Source organism: Suillus subalutaceus (assembly GCF_016647625.1).
Source record: "Suillus subalutaceus strain FC151 chromosome Unknown DFJ58scaffold_85, whole genome shotgun sequence".
Classification (NCBI taxonomy): Eukaryota; Fungi; Basidiomycota; class Agaricomycetes; order Boletales; family Suillaceae; genus Suillus; species Suillus subalutaceus.
The window spans coordinates 88,074-99,998 of NW_024540334.1; the positions used below are offsets into that span (position 1 = coordinate 88,074).

Genomic DNA, 11,925 nt, shown 5'->3' on the forward strand with positions numbered 1-11,925 from the left:
TTTGGGCAGCGGTGACACGTACTCATGCAAAAGACGTCGAGTGTCGGGGTCTGGACTGTTCGGATGCGTTTTGCGGAATCGTGCGATACCCATCCCAATAGTACAGCGCTCGATGCCATATCACTGTTCACCATGCTAGTGTTTTTGACCTGGTCTCGAGTGTTATATTCCTGGTCGATCATCTGATTTGGGATCTAGCCGTTGACATCTGACATCTAGAGCAGCGCAGATGATCGAACTTTTGTAAGTTTCTTTCCTGGCACCTTTTCCTTGCGAACGTTCACGTTCGAACCATTCAGTTTATAGTTTATCAATGGGCACTGTCACATTTTGACCATGAATCTATTCAGATTGTGATACACACTCCCTCAAAAGATGTTGACTCGCCTCACGCTCTCAGCGGGCATTCCATCGAGTGGTGAACTACTAGTGTGAATATCATCGCTGCTCGTGCAGCGATAATATTCACACTAGCCACATCGAAACCTAGTAGCTATGGTGTTTTTCACCTGAGCGGAGTGTTTCTTGGCAATAGCGGTTGGCATCTGGTATTTGGTCGTTGAAATGTCGACGTCTGAAGCGGCGCACGGAATACTGTATGAATCGAATTCAAATAGTAAGTATTTTTTTGCATCCATTCATCGCAAATGCTCATCGATATCTACGTTCGAATCATCTCAGTGCTTGTTTTGCTTTCATCCGTCGTTGTTTTCCTTTTCCAGGAACACCACGATCCTGGATCCATGGATTCTTTCTGCGCCTTACCGACCTTGTCTGGTATATATGGCGGTTAGACGTCGTCCCGTGGGGCCTCGCACTTTGGCGCCGAGTTGATGTTTGAGAGCTCGAGCGTGTACATTTATGTGGACCCCCGCGGACCTGATTTCACAGCGTCTACTTCCCCATCACGGGTGCAAATCCAGACTTCACAAGTACAAGCGCATACGGATAGAAAAGCGATGGCGATGGACGGCCTTTTGTGCTGTTACTGCTGGGATGCCGATCAAGCTTGCGCTGTCTGGCTGCGTTTCGCAAAGCTCCTGCGCCGGTACTCAGGAAATCTGCCCACGTTGTGCCTGCACCGGTCGTTACAGAGTCCTGCGAGGGGCATGCTTGTGCAGGTTGGGGATCTGTTATTTGAACGGTAGTGTTGTGTGGTGGTATTCGTAGTCTTGTATGAGTACGCTTTTGTGTTTGGGACTTCTGTAGATGCACAAATATGGATGCGTATTTGAATTTTGTGGATGTGTGATGGTGTTTTGCTCAGACAGACTCCGACTAACTTCGGTGCTGCTAGTAAGTACAACGGCAGAAATCCGAAAGTGCCCTGGACTGACCACGATAGATTGCTTTGCAGTAGAAGGTACAATCGGCATCAAGTTACATGCACACACTAATCTACAATCCATTTAATTGTATACAAAAACTGCAAGCCTCTCCAGCCCATCGTCCGACTGCGGAAAGATATGAGGAAACATCCACCACCCATGCGTCAAATCCGCATACTCCACAAGCTCAGCTATCCCGCCTGCATCTTGGATACCACTCACGATTCTCCGTGAGCTCTCAGCAACATTATCAGCCGTGCCGGTCATCACCAATGTCTTCGGCCAGCTTGCAGTGAATGGAATTAAGATGCCTGATGCTAGAGGGTCGTTGGCAGGGAAATTGCCTAGATATTGAGAAGAACAGGCTTGGTAGCTTGATAGAGGTATGATGTCGTGAGGTACGGAAGTGGAGGAGGCGTAAGTGAGGTCTGCATCTGGGGAGAAGAGTACGATGCGACCTGGCCTCGGGAGAGTGGATTGCGAGATGATGTACGTGAGGACAAGAGCTAGATGAAAGTGAGATACGAATACGAGAAGAACTTGATAAATCATTACGCACCCAAGTTTCCGCCTGCGCTATCACCTGCGATAGTGATATTCTCGGCGGTAAAGCCTTTTAAAATCAGGTGGTGGTATGCAGAGAATAGGTCTTGTAACGCCGCTGGAAAGAGGTTATCGGCGACTGTCGCGAGTCTATAGGAAGGAGCTGCGATGATGGGTGCAGGGGATCCTTGTGCGCCAAATTTCTTCCCGAGTGCACAAAGTATGCGAGAGAAGAATGATATAAACCTCTGTTCTGCTGGATGCCCAGAGACGTTGCCGCCTCCGTGCACATGAAATATGACTTTGACGTCTTTCTTCGCATCAGCAAAGGACTCGGAAGGCGCATCAGTATAAAAGAAGATGGGAACCTGATCCGGTTGGATCGAGGTTGAGTGAATGGATGCAGGGATTTGAGAGGAAGGCAGAGCTAATTCACAAGAGATGTGAATTCCTTCCGGGATTCCTTCGCTGGGCACCTGTGCGCGCTCAGCAAGTGATTGGGCCTGTCCGAACGTAGGCTTGAAAGCACCCATTGCGGTGCGGATGCCATGAAGAGCTGCTGCTTGCGCAGGGGTCCAGGTGAGTCGAGTCAGTGGTGAAGACATTTCTGAAAATTGTATTTGTGATCTATCATTCGTGTGTAGGTATTTATGCGGGGTTCTATATGTATTATGCAGGCCTATGTAGTTAGGCTGATTAATGATTCAGACGAAAAGTGACAGATGCGGATTGCTTCGGTGCGTATTCAGAGCGCTACAGCGAGGGAAACGGACTATGATGATGTGTAGGGATGCGCATCGGGATCATCATGCATCATGGTCCGTTTGACATCGGTGCTCACTTCGTCGTTACAAAATAGCATTAATATAATATGTACTTAGCTTTATGTAAGTTAGTAACGGTGCTTACGCGCCAAGCCCCCAACGTCTGAGTTTTTCGCACGCTTGCTCATCCCTGGAGTGATGAATGCCCTGTTACCGTCCGTGGTGTATAAGCCAGGCTGGTCATCGTCGAGCCTACGCTGTTACCCCTCAACGAATCGGTAGCGGTGCGTGTGCACCAAGTCCCCGACTCCCGCTTCTGATCATTTTCTAATTGCCACCTGTTCACTGTGCACTTCAAGCTCTACGTTTGCGCCGGCTCTTTATGTGTTCATTCTTTCGCCCCCTGTCAGGGTGCATACGGAAATGATAGACGCGACGCGACACACGAGACACAGCCGACACAATCTAATCGCACCACAAGTATATAATTAGTTCAACCGCCGTGATGGAAATGCTAAGCCTCCTGGAGTCTGGACGGCCAAGGTAGGGGCAGCCGCAGAATGTTCTAGAATGCTGACGATAACAGTGCCCCCAAGCTAACAGGATGTGTGTGACAGTGATTGTATCTAGATGCCAGCTCCGCCGTGATGAGATTGGCGATGCTCTACAGGAAATCCTGACATTGTCCATAATTTGGCAAACACTTCATCGCACAGGCTATTCAAGGAAGAAAGTCAGTGCCTCATCACCAACAATTCTAATATGATGTTTGATTGATGTACGATAGATCGCTCAAGAAGCGAAAGCCTGAGAACGGAACATTCGCGCGATAAACCTGAGTTGACGTGGGGGTTGTGTGAGGGTACAAATCTGACATGTTAGTTGGACTGCCAACAGTGGACATATCCATAAGGTTTGACCTGGGCGGCGGCTCTTCAAGCTCTTTGACGCACGTCTGTTCTTCAATCAAGAAGGAACGATTGGTTGTCTTCCATGTTCCTTCTATCTGATCTACCCGTAGGAGACTACGTTTCTTCGCCATCAGCCACTCATGAGATTCAGTTTCAGACATACCAATGCCAACTGCTACAACGATCATAACATCTGTATCGCTTCATGGATTCAGGTGATATTTCGAAGGCCCAATTTGATCATGAGCGCTGAGCGCTAAGCAATGGACCGGCGTTTAACATCTTCTGAAGGTGTATCTGGTGTGTTTCACATTACATCAATCAAGCAACACAACAACGAATATAATCCCTTTATGCTCGTTTGGGCTCAGTCTCCCCTAAACAGCCCTTTACGACCAAGGAACATAGCCATCACTTCCAGTTCAGCCGTACAATCGCCAGATGGTGATATATCTGCCGGCACAAACGCCATCGTCAAACATCCACCAAGTTCTCAAGCTCACTCATATCCATTCTCGAAATACTATGACCCTAGTCTCGTATAATCCTTGTTAGTGGCCGTCCATTTATTCATATCGTATTTCCAGCTATTTTGTGGGTTTGTGGATGGCCAGTCGAATGATTTCCTGACCTAAGCTGAACTATGGTTTCGCAGTTGCCGGCTTCGCTGTGGTGATGTATGATTGGGGTGAGCAAGCTAGTAGCAAAAAAAGCTCATGTTCATATATCTTTAGTCCTGACGTTCGGACAAGAGGTATGTTCATGTCATGAGCGGAGCAAGAATCTCACTAACTGAATGATCCCATAGGTTGAACTGGTCTGGGTGAGCCGATTCCCGCACTAGAAGAGCAGCTTGAAAATAAAATTGATTCGTGCCAGAGGCAACGCTGGTCCCTTATGACCGTCTTATATCTCGGTGTATGTAGTCTGTGTTATAAGTGTGGTTGGCAAGGTCGTACTGATGTGGAAAATATTTTAGGTGCGCTATCTTGGAATATCATATGCTGTGTATGTCAAAGGCTAAGTAATTGGCGTTGTGCTAACAGTCCGCTTCATGTCTTGCAATCAGCATCAACATACTGCGTACGTATGTCTCCTCGTATACACTATTTATTTCTTCTGACTGGCGGCATGCAGTTTGGGTTCCAACGATCTCAATGGCAGATGCAGTGAGTATTCCCACCGATGTTTATGGCCGTTTAATGAACTGCACTCCCATGTAGGGGTGAATGGGATTCTCGACTATCTTGTTGGTCCGATTTTAATGACTGCCACAGCTGTGAGCTGGTTTTGAGTATGCGAGTCTTTGGGGCTGACCGCCAACATTACTGGATTCGTCAGGCCTTGTTCTGAACTCCACAAGGGATTGGATGGGTGTCATTGTATATGCAATATTAGGTGGTGCGCTGCGCAATACCTCCATGGTATCGAGTTGACTGAAACATCATGCAAGTCATCTTGATTGCTCGGTTACAGGCTATGTACCAGCAATCTAGAAAGGTGCTGATATTTCTCATTGTCACCTTCCTTGCTGTCAACATTTTCGACGGAGTGGTCATTGCGATATCAGCGAGGAATTCATGGGGTACGCTTAATCATGGATCAAAGATCTATGTGTCAGGCTCATGGAATAATAGCAGAGGAGCTGATTCTATCCGGCACCTTTCAGTGCACAGTTAGCTCCGGTGATTTACTTCTGCATTCCATGACTTGGATATTCACCACTGTATGGGAGGTCCTCGCGTTGTTTTTCACATTGTGGATTGCTGTGAAACACTTCCGTGAACTGCGACAACATTCAGCAGGAGGAATTATCGGGGACTGCTTCAGGGTGTTGATGGAAACTCACGTGGTTTACTTTGCGAGGTGAGCTCATAGTGGAATGTGGGTCCCTTGGTCCGCTGATCTGCACACGGTAGCGTTGTTGTCGTTTCATGCTTCGATCTCGGTTATTTTTTTTCGACGTTGCCAGCGGTAGGCTGATCTGCCACTACTTCTGCATGCAACAACTATTCATCATTTCTACAGGATACACTTGCCCTGGGAACTCAGATTTACTTTGGTTTGCTTGACATCTTCCAACTTGTGCGGATGTTTATACTAGGACCGCGCCTGATTCTTCGTGTTCGAGAATATCAGGCCAAGCTCGTGGCCGACCTGGATGCAGGAACCAACATGACTTCAATTTCTTTTCAGGAGCGCGTGCATGTGTCAACTAGCAGGAGTGTGTAGCGGGAGATGCTTGATGTGATTAACATTCGTCTGGAAAGAGCGAGAATTTACTCTTTGTTCGAAGTTTCGTCGTGATATCTATACAGGTCATTCGGTGTTCTGAAGGAGATTTGAAATCATCGTGAGTGGCGTCCAGAACTTGCACCGCACGTGCACTAAGTAAGACGTCAATAATTGCGTTGTGTACTGCAATCACCTTGAGATCAGGAATTTTCATTCCATGTCGACAGTGGTCCTAGAAGTAGTATTCCTTGAATTGATCAAACCCAAAACCAGGGAAGGCGTCGAACCAGTGCTTACGACTTGCTTACGACAATCGACATTTGAGAATTGAGCATCCCTACTAGTAACTAGCCTAGAATGTCTGAACTTAATTCGACAGTCACACAACAGCCACATCGGCGGCCTCCACTTTACATAAATGCTGCGCGTGAAGCACTCATGACATTGCACAGTAGATACCCACAATGATTTTACTCACTCTCTCCACTGAACGCTGTTCGCAATACCGTTATCACCAACGAGGAAGGTCAAATTATTTACAAGACAGAGACTCCGTTCGGAGTCGGACTAGCTGGCTTCCATACTACGACCATTCAGAAAATCAAGCCAAATGACGGCCAGCATCATATGCACGACCAGTTCGATGTTTTGGGAGAGATCGAGTGGCACAGCTTTACTTCCTCAAAGTTTCGTTATGGTGGAACTGAAGTAGAGACAAAGGAGTTCATTCCGAGGAGAGGCCTATTGGGTCGGTGAGTACATAGTGACCTTCTAAGAAATCCGGGCCATCATAATGAAATTCTGGCAGGAAGCGCATCTTCACAGGACCAGATAGCCGTCCCTATCGCTGGGACCTGAAGCCCAGAGTGGTAGTTGTGAGTGCGCTTCCACTTCAATGTTACTAATGCCTCTGTTTCTCACGAGGAGTCGGATTTTAGCTCTCACGGGACGATGCGTCTCGAATGGAGGTCGCTCGCTTTCATAGAGCGACTCTCGGAATTGTAGGAAGGAAACGTAAAGCCATGCTGGAAGTATCACCTGAAGTGGCTCATATGATGGATACCATCATCATGACGTTTATCTATGTCGAGAAACTCAGAAAGGATAAAGAAAAGTGAATGTCAGAGTTCTGGTCAGTCTGCGCACAAGTCTGTGCAGGCTCCAGGTTTCCCTGGGTACCCCTCAGCAGACTCGGCAAATTCAAGCGGAGTCAGCCATTCGCAGATGGGGCTCACCAGGATCCCCTTCTACTTATTCCTCAGGCGCTTAGTGATGGGCTTGCAGTATGATAATGAAGTATTCATTATCAGTGCTTGAGACATCTGTGCAATAATACTTGTGTAAATAGCCGTCCACGGACAACACTTTCCATCGAGGATATTAAAGTCTGGCTTTTTCGCCGGTTTGAATGATTTCCGCGGCTTTGTGAGCCAGCCTAGAAAGATCTTCTCAGAGCAAGTCGCAAGATCATCGTTGATGGCTTACCCATAAAGCGTGGCTTGAGGATGAGTTCCCAAGTGCTAAGATCACCCGTATTAGTATGCCCAAGACAACAACTTTCAGGCTTACGATTGGGAAGATGCTGGCGTCTGCCTATGAAGTGTATGTTAAGGAAGCTGAGCTCAGTTTGTCAAGAGAGATATACACACCACTCTCAGGTTGGTTGTCCCATACACCTGTAGAAAATCCGTGAGTTCGTCTCGCAGACAATTATACTCAAGGTTAACTTTGACCTTCAGTTCGTTATCGACGACGCCATTGGCGGATCGAGGGAGCATTGAGGCCGTCCCTTTCGAAGGATAACTTGCATTAGAAAAGTTTGCAGTTATCAAGTTAAACAACCTACCTATAGGATGGAATCCGCTGACGACATCTGAGCGGATGTAATCCATCAATTGTTCATCTGACCAAGAAGGTTTAGGATCGATGATTTCCGCAGTCAAGTTGCCCAGAGCCCCTGTCTCCATGATCTTGAAAGCATATTTCATAGCCTCCAAAAGCATCATCATATCTCGAAGAAGATTCAATAGTCTGTCTACGGGAAATAATAATTCATTTACCAATGTTCCCCAGAGAATCGAGCGTTGCTGGGTCAATTTCTGGTGAATCCAACACAGACGAAGAAGTCGCATGCACCTGTGGTGGAAGCATGAGTTCAAGTAGAAATTTGAAGAAAAAACAAACAAACATGTCCTCGACTCCAAGCATGCTGCAGGAAGACCGATATCGTGTAATGCTTAGCTTTTTCGTTTGTGCATCCGGCGTGGGTGTAAGCTGTGGGCGATCAACACCACATCCATACGTGACGGACAAAAGACGCACAAGGGAATAAAGCCACCTCTAACTGAGCAATACCATCGTTCTCCAGCCAGGCGCGTTGGACGTCGTACCATTTTTTCCAGGGCGAGTTTTGGACTTGCGGTAATTTCAAGGCCTCATCCAGGGTTGACAGTATACTCTGCATCTTGTCGAGTGGGATGAAAGATGACAATGGAATGAATACCAGGGTAGACAGTGTACTACTGAGCATCCCTGTTCTGGAATGCCGATATTGTTCTAGACTTTGTTGAGCAAAGGTTTCTGAATTGAGGTCATCCGTGGTCTCGTGCAAGCCTTTCAGCTCGGCGCCCATGGATACCCTAGGGTGGTCCTAAGGCAGGTATCAGGCTCCATTCGGTTCTCAACTGGAGGTGGCACCAACTTGAAAGTTTTCGCCAACGCCAGGTAAATCAATTTTTATGGGAATGTTCAGTCGACGCAAGAGGTCTGGATTCCCGATCCCTGGTAATGTAGAAATTCAATTCTAAATGGACCATCTGATACCATAGCTAGAGTGTCGCACCTGAAAGTTCTAGAAGCTGGGGGGTTTGCAGAGCACCTCACCTCATCATTTGGGTTGACATTTCAACCATCACAATAGACACTTACCAGTCGATATGATCACTTCCCGGCGCACAGGGACTTTGTAAGTCCGCCCCCCTTTATGATATTCAACCGCCGTAGCTTGCAAGTCACTGCTGGAGGTTTGTCTGAAAATCACTCTAGAGGCTTGTGCACCAGTGAGTACAACGATGTTTGGTCGGTTAGAAACCCGATCATAATACGCCTGGAAGAATAATTCAGCGTCAAATATTTCAAAATGACCTTTTCTGCCCCCTTACATTTGTGCTGTAAGAGCGTGTATTAGTTTGAGGATCAATGGACGCTGTGTACGTCCAAATGCCTATAATGTCTCCGGAAGCCTGATAACAACTTCAATTACGCTCATTTTGCCAATATTCAACCGCACTTCAGATTGGTTCGTGACTACACCCAACTGATTCATAGTCTCGAAAAATGGCAGAACGAGATCATAATAGTAGCTATATGCAGTCGTCTTGACATAGCCATACCTGGCACGGGAATGGAGCGTCAACACAAATTTGCATCCACTATGCTAGTCTTACCTGCCATGATTTTTCGCAACATTATCTGCGTTGTGCGCCTTGGCGTGGCGAGTTGGAGGGCTCCAAGCCTCGGCGGATTTAATTGCATCACTGATAGCATTCCAATTCCATCCTGAACGAGTTAAATCGGCAATGTGTTCCGTTCCATACTGAACGACGTATTACTGACCTTTGATGCCGAGTTTCTCCCAGTCTTTCGGCACATGAGTATAGAATTTATCAATTGAGTTACATGGCCCACTGTACTAACCATTATGCTCGAGCTCTGGAGCCACTATGAAGGTGAACGTTAGTATCTGATGGTACGAGCACGTAGAATGCATGCACGCACCGACAGTAAGCCATATAATTCAATGCTGATGAACCACCCAGAACTTTACCTCTAGAAATTGGTATCTCCCGATTCTGAGCAAATGGTTGGGGTTTTGTGATAAAATTCCAGTCGTATTTGGGATCTAAGCTCGAACTGTGATGCGCTGTCTTTAAAGCACACCTCCAGACTCACTTCCAACTGCCTTGCCGATCATGCCTTTACCGAGAGAAGTCGGAAAATAATGATAATCGTGAATACAAGGTTAATCAGTCATTGGACTCCTTACCGGGGACAAGAATCATCTCATCGTCCTTCCTCAGACCTGCTTCAATGACTCCTACGCGAACGCTAGCATTAGTTGAGAGGCTACAATATCCCAAAGTTAGATTTGAAGGGAAGGAAGAACAAAGATAAGTGTGTACATCGAGGCCAATGCAAGACCAGTTGTTCCACCCCCTGTAAAATTGTGATATGTATCAAAAAATCGCACACAGGCATAACTTGACATACCAATGATAATATAATCAAAATCCTCTTGAGAGAAGTCTGCAGCAGACACCATCATGTACCCAGGAGCTGAGAGGGGTAAAGGTTATCATATATAGGGCTCAGAATTCTTGTACACCTTGAAATAACTTGAAAATCCTCCACGATATGCCATGAATTGTAACATGTCAATGTCGACTTAACCTTACTGCGATCATTCTCTCGGCCCGTAAGTTACCTATGTAGACCCTAAACCTTTCCTGTTCTCGAGAAGTTGGTGGTCTTGAAATATCGTTATAGGATGGGAATGCTGTAACAGACGAACTGCAAATTTATGTAAGAGAGTCGTTGGAGAGCTTGACATCGTAACTGTAAGTGCATTCCAAATAGTCACAATTTGTATCATACCCATGTGATCAAGAGGGACGAAATTTCACATGGAGTAACCAAATTGAATTACCCAACCATGGCCACTGATACGCGATTCGAAGCACTGAAGGTGAAAAATCTATAATCGGCAAAGTCAAATGACAAACGCCTATCAATGTCATGTTATCTGCAGAACAAGCAGTCTAAACTTAATTGTGGTCAGCGCCACTTGAACTGTCTCACCACCTCCAGACATCGCATCAAACTCGTGTGGACAAGATAACATTTCCGTCGAAGGCATCGATTGGTATGTGGGAAGACCAGCACCTTGTTCGCTGGAAAATCGAATAGTATGCGAGAAGCAAGAACGCTGTGCGCAACAATCTGAGGTCTAAAATGGAGGGATGAGCTTCGACGATATGTAACATCTACATGTATGATCGACCAGACTAACGTGTCTAGCATCTCGCTGTACGAGAGCTCGGGACCTACTCAGTTCTTCGAGATCAAGTCAACAAAGAAAGAACTCACAGGTAGTAGCACAGCGAGTACAATCACATATCATATATCATGATCGGAGTCTGAGTCTGAGTGACGAGCAAAAGTTAATTCTAACTCCGACAAGCCATTGAGTCGGGCGTAACTTACAACATCTAGTCAAATTACATATTCTGCCAACTCTCTGAGCTCAGCCAGTACTACAGGTCTAACCCGAAGACCGGTTTATATTTGAGTTGCAGAGAAGCACTTCAAAATTGCTTTGCAAACTCCAAGTCTCCCACTGTTCGAGCTTCGAATATGTAATGGAACCCAGCTGTGGGAGGTGCATGAACATTTACAAGTTGGTGCGTTTGATCTTCGGTAGCATGATTGTTCTCATGTGAAGTTCTCGGCAACACATAGTACGTAGTGTCATCGAATCCACCGCATCCGCTCGCACCAAGGTCTAACCCTTCATAAAGTGCTATAGAAATAACCAGCTTCTCCCGTCAATCCACCGCCATCCACATGAGATACCCATCGTTTCGCAGATTCCAGACTGAGGCAACTGTATTGCACCACATTTCCTGTGACATCGGAAGTCAGACGCCGTGAGGTTATTCATGATGTCAATGCGGATGAATGTTAGAAGAATCTCGGGACTCGGGGCGTTTCTCGTTAGTATCGTAATGTGATTAACGACTGCGCACTGGTCAACCGGTCACATCTCCAGCACTGGCCGATATTCAACGGCTTCGCTGATAAATCAGTACTCCTGATCTGATGCAAGCACGGCGTAAATTAACTTCTCGAGAATGGATGGTCTGATGGCATCTATTTCAAGACAGCCGTCTGACAACCGGTGTTCAAACGTTCCACGCGACTCTACTTTGCAAATCCGCATGCCAGTGTTGCCAGTGCGGCGCAAGTCTGCTTGAAGCTTTCATTCTAGTACACCAAGTCGCTACTCGCTACTTGCTGATACTAATCATCGGAATATGGGTCAAATCTCAAATGATCGTATTTGGTGGCCAGTAATCAGTTCGTGGT

General features: G+C 46.5%; 4 protein-coding genes across 4 annotated transcripts; 2 read left to right on the forward strand and 2 right to left on the reverse strand.

Annotated features, from left to right (window-relative positions):
- Window positions 1-412: 412 nt before the first annotated feature.
- On the forward strand, window positions 413-1,418 carry DFJ58DRAFT_797873 (uncharacterized protein). The gene is made up of 3 exons (XM_041390653.1): window positions 413-707; window positions 795-979; window positions 1,210-1,418. The coding sequence occupies exons 1-3, from the start codon at window positions 648-650 to the stop codon at window positions 1,250-1,252; spliced, it is 288 nt and encodes a 95-aa protein (XP_041241727.1). The 5' UTR covers window positions 413-647; the 3' UTR covers window positions 1,253-1,418.
- DFJ58DRAFT_797879 (alpha beta-hydrolase) lies at window positions 1,312-2,511 on the reverse strand. Its single transcript, XM_041390654.1, has 2 exons — window positions 1,888-2,511; window positions 1,312-1,834 (listed from the first exon to the last, which is right to left on the reverse strand). The coding sequence occupies exons 1-2, from the start codon at window positions 2,474-2,476 to the stop codon at window positions 1,410-1,412; spliced, it is 1,014 nt and encodes a 337-aa protein (XP_041241728.1). The 5' UTR covers window positions 2,477-2,511; the 3' UTR covers window positions 1,312-1,409.
- Window positions 2,512-6,276: 3,765 nt separating this feature from the next.
- DFJ58DRAFT_663385 (uncharacterized protein) lies at window positions 6,277-6,899 on the forward strand (the record flags this gene model as incomplete). The annotated part of the gene is made up of 3 exons (XM_041382359.1): window positions 6,277-6,533; window positions 6,590-6,647; window positions 6,720-6,899. Coding segments are annotated over 3 exons (495 nt in total), but the record flags the coding sequence as incomplete, so codon positions are not given.
- A 262-nt stretch (window positions 6,900-7,161) lies between these two features.
- Window positions 7,162-10,176, reverse strand: DFJ58DRAFT_747040 (alcohol oxidase; the record flags this gene model as incomplete). Its single annotated transcript, XM_041387503.1, has 20 exons — window positions 10,051-10,176; window positions 9,963-9,996; window positions 9,827-9,906; window positions 9,733-9,756; window positions 9,563-9,682; window positions 9,478-9,501; window positions 9,397-9,420; window positions 9,228-9,339; window positions 9,071-9,173; window positions 8,943-9,023; window positions 8,710-8,887; window positions 8,483-8,562; window positions 8,104-8,431; window positions 7,970-8,055; window positions 7,842-7,917; window positions 7,628-7,792; window positions 7,431-7,570; window positions 7,351-7,374; window positions 7,267-7,301; window positions 7,162-7,216 (listed from the first exon to the last, which is right to left on the reverse strand). The coding sequence occupies exons 1-20, from the start codon at window positions 10,103-10,105 to the stop codon at window positions 7,162-7,164; spliced, it is 1,824 nt and encodes a 607-aa protein (XP_041241730.1). The 5' UTR covers window positions 10,106-10,176.
- Between the last annotated feature and the right edge of the window lie 1,749 nt (window positions 10,177-11,925).